This window comes from Cotesia glomerata, linkage group LG5, assembly GCF_020080835.1.
Source record: "Cotesia glomerata isolate CgM1 linkage group LG5, MPM_Cglom_v2.3, whole genome shotgun sequence".
NCBI lineage: Eukaryota > Metazoa > Arthropoda > Insecta > Hymenoptera > Braconidae > Cotesia > Cotesia glomerata.
The window spans coordinates 3,524,164-3,537,652 of record NC_058162.1 but is presented as its reverse complement, the minus strand read 5'-3'; the positions used below and the strand labels follow the sequence as shown (position 1 = coordinate 3,537,652).

General features: G+C 24.9%; 1 protein-coding gene across 7 annotated transcripts in view; it reads right to left on the bottom strand.

Moving 5' to 3' along the window:
* The window catches only part of LOC123265909 (poly(rC)-binding protein 3), a 50,838-nt gene extending 38,204 nt beyond the window's left edge, over window positions 1-12,634 (bottom strand). For 2 of the 7 annotated variants that reach the window (XM_044729884.1, XM_044729879.1), the window contains exons 1-3: window positions 12,356-12,634; window positions 11,718-11,816; window positions 3,206-3,461 (exon numbers count right to left, since the gene is read on the bottom strand). In XM_044729884.1, the coding sequence (XP_044585819.1) occupies window positions 3,206-3,277 (72 nt within the window). In that variant the 5' untranslated portion in view covers window positions 3,278-3,461; window positions 11,718-11,816; window positions 12,356-12,634. The other 5 variants (XM_044729883.1, XM_044729885.1, XM_044729881.1 and 2 more) reach the window with 5 other exon arrangements.
* Window positions 12,635-13,489: the final 855 nt, after the last annotated feature.

Sequence of the window (13,489 nt, the reverse complement as noted above, 5' to 3'; positions counted from 1 at the left end):
TAGAAGAGGAAAGATGAGGAAACCCTTACCGAGACCGGCTGTCTCATCTCTTCTATATTACGCGCAAAGGGTCACGATATTGTGTACTGTACATACATACACACGCTGGAGGATGAAAGTGCATGTATACTAATTTTATGCATGCCGTACTCTACTCCGTACATGAATATGTGAAAGAAGTGTGTAGTCTAGTACATACAATGCATGTATATGTAGTATGTATGCTGTGGATTTATGAGGCGGAGGATCGTTCAGATATGCAGAAACGTGCAATAATTTTCATGTCGCACTTTAGCACGCCCGCGACAAGATGCTAGCGGTTTTTATGCCGCTTCTAAGACGTGTCTGTGCTCCTCTCCTCTCGCACTTGTACGCTTGTAGTTACACACACACACACACACACACACATGTGTATAAGTTTTAATGTATTATGTATAACATGTGAGACATAATAATAATACGTGAGAGCAAAATTACGAGTGGAGAGAGATGAAATTTGATGAACAAAAAAATTTAAGATGAAATCAATACCGGAATATGATACATTTTTTTACATTTATGAATATTCAATCCAGAGACTCATTTTTTTTTTTGTTACTGGAATATTGCTAGGAAAATAATTTTAAAAGAATATTAAGAATTTTTTTATTTTTTTTTTTTTTTTATGGGAGACCTGTTGGGTAATAAAGTCTTGCTAAGAGATATTTGTGATGGATGAAAAAAAATATCAATAAATTTCTACAATATAATAAACTCTAACTGTTACCGTTTTTTATGATGTTTAATTATATTTTTGCTTGTGGTAAAAGTTAGCATTTAACATTAATATTTTACAGAAAGTGTACTTAAATTATAATTAATATAAAAACTTGGTAATTAAATTGAATATTTTTCATATTATTACAAATATTCTCTTAGCTAGACCTTATTATTCACTGATCCCTTAAATTATATGATTAAGAAAATTTTTATCCATGCTTGTAAATAAAAATAAAATTAATTAAAAAAAAATTAATTTAAAAAAATTATTTTAATAAAAAATTACTAATCTAAAAATAAAAATATTTTTTCAAGTTTTTAAGATTGAATTTTTGATAGATTATTTTTTCAGTGCTAATTTATTTTTTGAATGAAACCAAAAAAATTACTTTTAACTTTAATTAATTTTTAATAAAAATTACTCAATCTACTGACTCAATTCCAAAGGATCAATATCAGTGGAGACGCAAATAATTATTGATTTTAGTCCGAAATAGTTTCCGCTAAAAGGTTTATTATTAATTAATCGCGGAGTGGAATATTATTATTCTATTTAAATAAATGTTTTGAATTTTTAAAAATTGATCCCTCGTAAATAGAATAAACGAATAAAAGCCTTGCATCTAGTAGTTGAAATCTACGAATTTCTGTGTAGATGTAGACGAGCAAACTATTGTAATTAAAAATTTAATTTAATACTTTTATATGAATAAATTGAATTTTCCTAAAACTGCTTAAGATATTTCTTTTGTATAATTAAATGTTTTACACATAATATTGTATCTCGGAATTAAATAGTTATTTTCAAAAAATTATTAATCTACTAAGAAATATCATTCAAGTTTATTAAATAAATAATTTGTATCAATTAAATTAATAGCTAAAAAACTTTACAAAAAAATTTGATTATTTTAGTAGCAAAAAAAAGTAAATAAAAAATGGATAAAATGAAGATTAAAATGGATGATAAATAATTGTTAATTAGCACGTAAATAATTCGTTAACGGTCAAATAAATATAATCTTTTATGAATCAACACTTTAATTACTGAATCATTTAAAATAACTAATTTATCAGTTCAAGCATTAAAAGATACCGGAATAATTTACAATATTAAATAATTACCAAAATAATAATATCTATATTATTAAGAGAATAAGAAAAATTTTGTGTCTAGGATAGCCATATGATAAAATCAGTTTTTTTAGTGAAATTTAGTGTCATTGCAAAGATCTTGATTTGAATTTGTGCCTTTTCAAGATTTCATTTTATTCTCACCGATAGTCAATTTATTATGATAAGTATTTAGGCTGCATTCGAAAATGTTCTATCTCTACATACATAATTAAGAAATTACCTTTTATCTCGTGAAGTATTGACATTTTTAAAGATATAAGCTCATTTCGATGTTACACTCATCAAGACCTTTTATTTAAGTACCCACATCAATTTTTCATATATTTATATATATTATATACATGTATATATGAAAAATATAAGAAAATGCATGTGGGTACTCAAATGAAAGCTCTTGATGAGTGTAACATCCGGATGAGCTTATATCGTTAAAAATAGCAATAATTAAGAAATTACAGTGCAATTTAACAAATATTTTGTAAACTATTGACATTTTTAAAGATATAAGCTCATCCCGACGTTACACTCATCGCAACCTTTCATTTGAGTACCCACATCAATTTTTAATATATTTATATATATTATATATATGTATATATGAAAAATATATCAAAAATGCATGTGGGTACTCAAATAAAAGCTCTTGATGAGTGTCACATCGGGATGAACTTATATCTTAAAAAACGTCAATATTTGAAAAAGTACTATGCAATTTAACAAAAGTCATTTTATTCATTTATAGTTCACAAGTCACGGCAGTCACATAGTGACTGCAAGGTTGTTAGTAAAAAATTAACATACGTAATAAAAATCAAGATAGAGATGAAGTGATAGCAAGAGGAAGAGATGAGTATTGATTTTCCTAAGAGACGAAAGTTGATTTTAATAAGAAAGGATGTGCTAACAAAAGCTTTTACTCATAGCGATCTCTGGGCTGCAGAACTTCTCTCTCAATATTAATAAATATCCTTGTACCAGTATTGTCCCATAAAATGCCTTTGATCGTTGACAATTAAATTGAGACACTCCATTTAGCAGATGGATTCATCGCAAAGGTCAAAGGTACAGGTACCACTACAGATTAATTTTATACTAAAGACCTGTGCTGAAAGGCTCTTGCTCATGTAACCGAGGACTAATTTTACAATGTAACGCTACGTCATGGTATAAGTGATATAATCTGCAGTATTCAATTATTATATAACTCAATCTTAAAGGTTGAATATTAAAAGGGTGATTTGAGAAACTTGCGACACTCTTCAAAAGTTTTATTTATATTTTTATCAGTATTGAAAGAAAGAGTACTCACTTTGCCCTGCATAATGAGCCGGATGGTGAGGGTGACCGAGGGGTCATCATTCAAAACTGGCTTGTTATCCATACCGTCGACAGATGTGATTCCCGTTTGTTTAGCCACTTCGCGGATTTTATGGCGCGATTTCGCGCCTGGGGAGTAGGGACTGGAGGAGGACAAGGACAGGGGTGAGGTAAGGCGTGTGATTTTGGTTGGGGGGGTTTCTGGGGATGTGCTTCTTAATCGCTCCCAGGTAGACTCGTTCTTCCCACTGCAACAGTTTAAATTATACAAATTGTTTATTATTACTAAATAACAAAATTTAATATATATTATTAAGAAAATAAGCAAAATTTTGTGATCAGTGAAATTATATGATAAAATTGGTTTTTATGGATAAATTTGGTATCATTCTCACCAATAGTCAATTTTTTATGATAAGTATTTAGGCTGCATTTGAAAATGCTCTATCTTTAGATACATAATTAAGAAATGACCTTTTATCTTGTGAAATATTGACATTTTTAAAGATATAAGCTCATTTCGATGTTATACTCATCAAGACCTTTCATTTGAGTACCCACATCAATTTTTCATATATCTATTATAAGATTAGCATGCATCCTTATATTATTTAGTCTCTGGCCGTCCGCTTTTTACATAAGAAAAAAGTTAAAATCTAAAAATCTGGGTCGCTATAGTTTGTGCTGATTATTTTTAATAATTTTAAATAGAAATTATAAAGATAATTGATAATAATCAAGTAATACGCGTAATAAAAAGCATGAACTACTATTATAAAATATCATATAAAAAAAAAATCAAAATAAATTTGAAAAAAAATTTGTAACCTCAAAAAACCGTTCTGCTTACGGTATATACACACTCGGTAGTCTGGCTTGAGAACGGAACTTGGCGCCAGACTCTATCGAGTCTGTTGATAATCTCATCAAATTAGTGTATTGTCATTAGTCCTCGATAAGTTTACGAAGTTTAAATGAAATCTGACCGTTTGAAGTGGGTCAAAATCAAGTTCACAGGAGTCGGTTACAAACAAACATACAAATGAAGCTTATAAAAAGCGTGTAAAAATTCAGACACAAATCTATGAAGCAGTACCGATAAATAACACGCAACAAGAATAATAGAAGTATCCATGAAGTTTTATCACGATTTTCGCCAAAAATTACAATTACATTTTATGTATTAAATATTACATCAGAAATATATTCAAGACTTATTTTTTTTTAATTAAAAATATGTATGAATTTATTATAATTACATCTTTATTTGAAGAATATATATTGTGAAAAAATTTTTTACAAGTAATAAATAATTATTTTTAATAGTATTTTCTAGTTTATATATATTATATATATATGTATATTATAGTATATATGAAAAATATATCAAATTGCATGTGGGTACTCAAATGAAAGCTCTTGATGAGTGTAACATCAGTATGCACGGAAAAAAAAATTTCGTTCTGGTAACGTAACTGTAGAGTTACCACAACTATACACAGTTTACTGTTCGTTGTAGAGTTACAGTAACAAAATGTTATTTAGTTCTGATAACTCAATGTTGTTGAGCTCTCAGAGCTCTACGGGATTGTTTTCAGAGCCAAACGGTATAGTTGGGAGCGCTCTACGTCGCGCAGTAGTGGAGTGCGCGGACTTATTTCATAACCTTCTAAAATGACAAACAGAATTATTTTGTTACTAATTCATATTATTAAAAATATATGAGGACAATTAAGTTCCCAATTTATTTATTTAAGGAAATAGATTTTTTTTTGTCAAATTGAATTTCGTTAGAACAGTTTTGTATTTATGGTTTTTCAAGGTTCATTTGCAGTGACTGTTAATTTAATTTATTAGTTGAATATATTGTGATAAGTGATAAGTTATCGGAATACATTAAAAAGACACCATTTAAGACAAAATAAAATTTGTTTTCGTTTATCTTTTCTTGTGCATATACGGTAGTGATTTTATGTCCAATATTTATTGATATAATTAAGAAAATGAGATAATTTTGTGACGACCATATTTTTATTTTACAAATAATTTTTATTTGTAATATAAATTCTATTATTATTTCATTTCTATTATAATACTATTCTTATTTGTCATATACAATTATTGTTGGCAATATAAATTCATTCTGCCGCATGTATTTATTAAATTTCCAAAAATTTGTTATAGTCTTAGAACGATCCTGTAGAGTTGTGAGAGGTAAATAACGTTTAGCTCTCAGAGCTCAACAATGTAGAGTTGCAGGAGCCAAACGGTATTGTTACTATAAGAATACGTTAACCTACTGGAACTTTTTACAACTAACTAACTACTATAGAGTTCCTATAGCAAAATTTTTTTCTCCGTGTGAGCTTATTATATCTTATAAAGCTATTATATAGCTTATTCTAAGTCTTTGGGGTGGCTGGAGGGGTAGTTCCGGGGCAGCTAAGGGCTTCATGATTTTTTATATAGTGTAGGGGTGTTGTAGGAGTCTTAAAAAAAATCGCCAGCTTCAAAGGGCCCTCGGAAGGATTTTTTACAAATTTTTTTTTCATGTCATAAGTGTTTGGGGTGGCTGAAGGGGTAGTTCCGGGGCAGCTAACGGCTTGATGATTTTTTATATAGTGTGGGGTGTTGTAGGAGTCTTACAAAAAATCGCCAGCTTCAAAAGGCCCTCGGAAGAATTTTTTCTGAATTTTTTTTTAATGTCATAAGTGTTTGAGGTAGCTTGAGGGGTAGTTCTTGTGATTTGAGGAGCCAATATATCATTCATAGGGCTCACTGTCTCTTCTTGAAACTAAAAAAACATTTTCAGTTATAGGAGTAAAAAAATTTTTTTTTTGATTTTCGTTCATAAAAAAAACGTTCGGAACTTCAGGTACATATTATATCTTTAAAAACGTCAATAGTTAAGAAATTACAGTGCAATTTAACAAATATCTAGTAAACTTTTGATATTATTGAAGATATAAGCTCATACCGACATTACACTCATCAAGACCTTTCATTTCAGTACCCACATCAATTTTTCATATATTTATATATATTATGTATATGTATTTATGAAAAATATATCAAAATGTATGTGGGTACTCAAATGAAAGCTCCTGATGAGTGTAACATCGGGATGAGCTTATATCTTTTAAAACGTCAATAGTTAAAAAAATACAATGCAATTTAACGAAAGTCATTATTTAATAAAGCAAAATTTTATTTATATATAGTTCACAAGTCACGGCAGTCACATAGTGACTGCAAGGTTGCTAGTTATATATAAAAAATTAAATTTTTCTGATTAAAAAAAAAAAAAATTAACTTAAATCTAGAAAATAATTTTGAAGAACTATCTTAATTGGAGTAAAAAGAATTTTAAACCGAGAAATTTTTCTCTTGATTCAAGTTAATTTTTTACAATTTAATTATGTAAAAAATTTTTTTTTCTAATTTGCAGTCAATTATCGACTTCGCTCAAGTATAAATATATAAATTTTTTCAAGTTTAAAATTTGAATTACAATTTATACTTTATTTTATGAACTTGAAATTATTAAAAAAAAAAATTAATATTAAAGAAATGCTTTAAAATATTTTGAACTTATAAAAAATAATTTTTTTTCAACTTACTAAAACAAAATTATAAAACGTTGATTATTTTTAGTGTAAACAAAATAAATTTATGAATACTAAATTTATGGAAAAAAAAAAAAAAAAAAAAAAAGTCGTAATTCATAATTCATCATTGTATTATATTCTTTTCTAATTACTATAGCTACTAAGTATCTGATAATTATAATAATCACTCTAATATTAAAATTTAGTTTATATAGAGCCAAATATTAATTCAAATATCAAACACTGTCAAAACTTTCAACTTTGTAAAATCAAGTAGCCCTGTCATTGGCCCTTTGGGCTGTTGGGCTTATGTAATGGAAAATAAAATAAAAAAATACTACTAACAATTTATCAAGTTTTATAATTGAATTATTCTGGAAAACATTTAAAATCGATTTCATAGTTGTATAAATAAATTTAAATAGAATTTTAAAAAATTACTAAATTAATTTACAGAATATTTTAAATTAAATATTGTTTATAATTGAAAAAGTTATATTTTCAAACAATTCAATTCTCTGTTCGGTTTGAATAAATACAAATAAAAATATAAATATAAATAAAAAGAAAATATTATCTGTGGTTATCGTAGAACAAGCGCTGTTTGCATTATAAATATAAAATTCAAATCTCAAAGCACAGCGACTAAGAAACAAACAGACATAAAATACACTGGTAATTTTAAAGGATAATAAAATCGTAGATTAAAGTAAATAAAGAATAATAGTAATAAAACAGTTACGAGTTACAAGTTTACTATTAATTTTTCTTTTATCAAATGAAATGAAATAAAAACATTCATAACAATAAATTGAAAAACAATAAAAATATAAGAAATTATTTTGAATTTAAATTGAATTCAATTTAAAATAGAGTTTATTGGAGCGCATAGATAAACAGCAATAGCGCTCTGCAAAAATTAAAATAATTAGCTGTGTAATTGTCGTGACAATGGTTGGTAATTAAAAATATTGCGAATAATCGAGCGATCTGACTGCAAATATATCGAGAGTAAAGCTAAAGGCTGGTGGTGCTGTTACTCCAGAAGTTAGACACCTGGTCGCGTTTTTTCCACTCGAAATTTTCTTTGTATTTTTTTTTAACGTCTACGTCTGGTGTACGAAAAAAATAAACGGGGACGGATAGAAGCAAGCAGAGAAGGGAGGACAAGTTTTACCCGGTTAGACCGTTACAAACTGAGATATGCCTTTTCTTTCGCTTTTGCTATACTGTATATATTGTACGTATAACATATATGTATACTCTGTACTCAGTTTTAGTTTTATTTAACTTCATTTTATCCGACTTGTCGTTTTGTCTCGATGCATGCGAATAAAATGCAATCTCAGGTTCAACTTGGATTGCTCCAATAAAACTTGACGACGTTGATGAAATTGAAATCAAAGGCTTTCAATTCTAAATTCAATTTATATTGATTTTTATTTTTATATACTTTAAAACTATTTTTATTCCTGGTTTTCATTTTTAAGGACGTTTTATTTTTCTTTTATTATTACTATTGTTATATCATGAATTGATAAATAACTGATTGTTGGATTTTACATTTTTTCAACAATTAATTTATTACTTTTATCTCATTTTATTTTGATTTATATTTGTTATTTATTTGCGAGGTTGCAAATTATTAAATTAAAAATTTTTAAATCAAATTAGTTATTGTGATGTTTAAATTTTCAATTTAAAAAAAATGCAATAGTTAATTATTTTTAATAATTAATTTTATAAAAAATGCACTTATTAAATTTTTTATACTATAAATATTTTGATCAAACTGATTTAATAGTCTATCAAATGATTAATAATTAATTAATCAAATTTTTAATAAAATTAAAAAAAAACTATGAATTTAAATAATTTTGACTCAGCAATTTATAAATTAATTATTAATAATTAATTATTAACATAAAATCCAACGTATTATTCTTTTATAAATTTAGAAAAAAATAATTGAGTAACTTTAGATAAATTAAACAATTTGGGTAACAAAATTCATTTAAATAACTGAATTTCCATGAATTAATTACGTTTATAAAAATATTTGTTTTCAATTTGCAAATTATTAAATTAAAATAAAATTAATAATTGTAATGTTTAAATTTTTAATCTTTAAAAAATGCGAGAGTTAAATTTTTTTAATGATTAATTTTTTAAACAATGCATTTATTAAATTTTTTATTTTATAAATATTTTGATCAAACTTTTTTAATAATCTACTAAATAAATAAAATTAATTAATCAAATTTTTAGGATGCAATTAAAAAAACTATAAATTTAAATAATTTTTAAATTAATTAATAAAAAAAATATTAACGATAATTAATTATTAATATAAAATCCAACGTATTGTTCTTTAATAGATTTAGAAAAAAACACTGCAAGTAATTTTAGATAAATTAAACAATTCGACTAATAAAATTCATTTAAATAACTGGATTTCCATGAATTAATTACCAGCGTTTAGCAGTTTATAAAAATATTTGCCTTCAATTTCATTATCATTAAAAAATCACTTACTTAAAAAATTATTATGTAAAAAAAAAAAAAAAATAAATGTTCAGCCTTTCGAAACCAATATAAGTGATTCTATGAAACAGACTTATGTATGTACTTGCAAATGAAAACCGTTAAAAGACTAGTTTATAGAAAAAAATTTTCCGCAGATCAATGACCGTGTCATGCAATTTCTCGAGAATTACGAGTCACAAAAACTAATTACGCGGATTATCTTTATGCCTCTCATATCAGCTGATATTTTACATACGTTAAATTTCATTCATACTTTATAATATTTTTACAATATTCTCGTTTGAATTTTTTTTTTTAATTAAATTTTTTTGAAAGAAATATTTAGATGATTTACATCTAGTGCTTTAGATGTTATTTTTTATTTTTAAATAACTATGTATTAATAAAAAGAAAATTTGAAAAAATTAGTGATTAAAAATTGGAAATTAAGAGAAAAAAAATTAAAATCACTTGCATAATAAAAATTAACAATGTAAATTAAATAAATGATATTTTTACAATAATAAAAATTTATGATTTTAATAACTCCATAAAACATCAGTGTTGATATTAAAAACAACAAACTATTTATAATTTTATTCATCAAATAAATTACTACTAAAAAATATCTTCAAAATAAATTCTGTCACAATATTTAAAAATTCCTACAAGTAGAATTTTTTAACGAAATAAACTATTATAAAATTGAGAATAAAATACAAAAAATTAAAAGAAAAACTGAATATAAATTAACTTATATTTTTTTACTCATTATTTCAATAAATTTTAAATTCATCATGATTTTAGTATCTCCAAAAAACATCAATGAAATTTTGATATTAAAAGCAATAAATACCAGACCATTTTTAGTTTTATTAAAATAAATTACTACTAAAAAATATTTTCAAAAAATCCCATCGCAATATTTAAAAATTCTTTCAACTAGAATTTTTCAACGAAATAAACTATTATAAAATTGAGAATAAAATACAAAAAATTAAAAAAAAAACTGAATATAAATTAACTTATATTTTTTTACTCATTATTTCAATAAATGTTAAATTCATCATGATTTTAGTATCTCCAAAAAACATCAATGAAATTTTGATATTAAAAGCAATAAATACCAGACCATTTTTAGTTTTATTAAAATAAATTACTACTAAAAAATATTTTCAAAAAATCCCATCGCAATATTTAAAAATTCTTTCAACTAGAATTTTTCAACGAAATGAACTGTTATAAAAATGTGAATAAAATACAAAAAATTAAAAAAAAAACTGAATGTAAATTATTAACTTATATTTCTTTCTCATTATTTCAATAAATTTCAAATTTATGATTTTAGTATCTCCAAAAAATATCAGTGAAATTTTGGTATTAAAAACAATAAATACCAGACTATTTTTAATTTTATTTATCAAATAAAATTGATTAATAAATAAATAAATTACTACTAAAAAATATTTTCAAAAAATTCCACCACAGTATTTAAAAATTCCTACAAGTAGAATTTTTCAACGAAATAAAATATAATGAAGAGAATAAAATCTAAAAAATTATAAAAACTATACATTATTAAATTATATATTTTTTACTCATTACTTAAAAAATTAGTCAGCCGTCTGTTGATTTAAATATCCTCAATAAAAATCCTAAAACTCATTAAATCTCTGTTCCTCATGATAAAAATTCCACCAGTACCCATATACAACATGCATAATTAAAATCAATCATAACCAGACATAACCAACCAACATCCAACATGTCACACGCAGTGAACAGTATCAGCATTAACATGAACCACAACCACCAGCATCCGGATTGTTATCCACACTTCTCTTATCCACCTCCACCCATCTCAAAAAAAACAATCCTAAATACTAAATAATAAATCATAAATAAAAAATATCAAAATTTTAAATTCCAAATGGGCGTTTACGCGTATCATGACCACATTTATATCTATGCATTCGAGGCTTATTAAATAGAGATGGCGGTTTAACGCAAATACTGAATGTCCAAATCGCTATAAACAAAAATATTATTTTTGCTATAACAATTCTAACAAATAAAAAAAAAACAAAACAATTAAATTAAGAAACAAACAATAAAAAAATTATTTAAATTTTAAATAAAAAGAATTAAATTTAAATATTTATAGTTGGCAATAAATTTACAGCATGGGCGAACAACTATATAAACGCCGGTTGATGTAAACGCCGCAATGGCGGTCTTAATAATATTATTTCCTCCTTCATAATAATTATAATTATAATTATTAATTACACATACTTAAATAAAAATATTTATGTAAAATAATTATTAATTAATATTAATAATAATAATAATAATAATAATGAACACTACCTAAGCGCACTTATTGGAGGTATTTATCACCATACACATTTACACACTGTAAACACTTGAATGTACTCATACGCACTTGTGTTAATATTTAATATTTTTCTAAAAAAAAAAAAAAAATTTTTTTTTATTAATTATTTTACAAATAATTATTTTATTATTGGAGTTAATTAAAAATAATTTTAACGCACTACACTAATTAAAATTCAACGTGGTTATTATTATTATTATTTTTTGAAATTATTTTTATTTATTATTTAAAAAAATAATTTTTTTTTAAATAAAAAAATAATTTTTTTTTAAATAAAAAAATAATTTTTTTTTTTTTAAATAAAAAATTATTAATTTTTTTTTAATAAAAAATTATTAATTTTCTTTTAATAAAAAATTATTGTTTTTTTTTTTAAATAAAAAAATATTTTTATTTATTATTTTTTTTTTTTTAAATAAAACAAATAGTTTGGAGAGGACAGTGGGTACTTACGCAGGAGTGGAGATTCAAGACTGGATACTTAAAAACTGGAGCTTGGACTGGAGTCTGGATCTGGAGAGTACTGAGTGGTTGATGGTATAGTATGATGTATGGTTGTATATTATTTAATTATATTAAAATTAAATAGAGGTTCGGTAACAAAACGTACAACGTGTAACTTGGTGTGATGATAAATAACTGTGATGTTGATAATGATGATCAAGATCCAGTCTGTTGGTTGATAAATACACTAGACGCGAGAAGTTAAAATGAATGAATGAAGCCGAGAACGCGAAGCGGTAACTGGTTACTTGTAACAACGACTTTAGTTTTCAGAACGCAGTACTGGTTAGGAGATTACTCCTTACTCTTACTGATTCTAGTTACTGAGCACTCTGCTCGAGCTCTATACTCAACGTTCTAAGGCGTCTTCCTCGAGACTGTGGAACTGAGCATAGTCTGTCCTGCTTCCTGCGCGGATAAACTGCGCGGTCTCAAAGTGTGAGCACGCGCAGAGGAGTTTTAGTTGCGGTAGGAGGTCACAGATGGCGGGAGGGGTCATTTGCACAACCGCGGGAGTTTTTATATTTTTAAATTAGATGACATTTGTTTTTAAGACTTTTTTTTTCTTAATTTTATGAAATTATTGTTTTTTATTTCAAGATTATTATTTTATGAAAATAAATTTAGCAGATATTTAATAATTATTAGAATTTTTTTTTTTTTTTTAATAAATTATGGCAAAAAAAATTAGAAAAAAAAATTGACATGTAGAAATTTTAAAAAATAAAAAATGCAATTTTTTAAAAGTAATTTTTTTCAACTAATTTGTTTGTTAAAAAAAATTAAAAAATTCTCTAGTGACTGCTAACTTTAATGTTATATTATTTTCGGTACACAAAAAAAGACAATTTTTTAATTTTATTTTACAAACAAATTTGTTCCAAAAAATTATTTTTAAAAAATTGCATTTTTTTTTTTTTGAATTTCTACATGACAATTTTTTTAATAATTTTTTTCGGGTCATAATTTGTTTGTTACAAAAGTTTTTAAAATTAATTTTCATTTCAATTTTTTTTAATTTGAATTGTAAGTTTCTAATTATCAGAATTGAGTTTTGTAATTAGAAATTGAATTTCTATAATTTTATTTCATTAATGACACTAATGTAAAAATATTTTCGTTAAATTACAGCCATAATTTTTCTAATTGTCAATTTTTTTTTTTTTTTTCATTATATTTATAATATTTTCATTTTTACGACTTTGAAGTTAGCAGTCACAATTTTTTATTTTTATTTAAC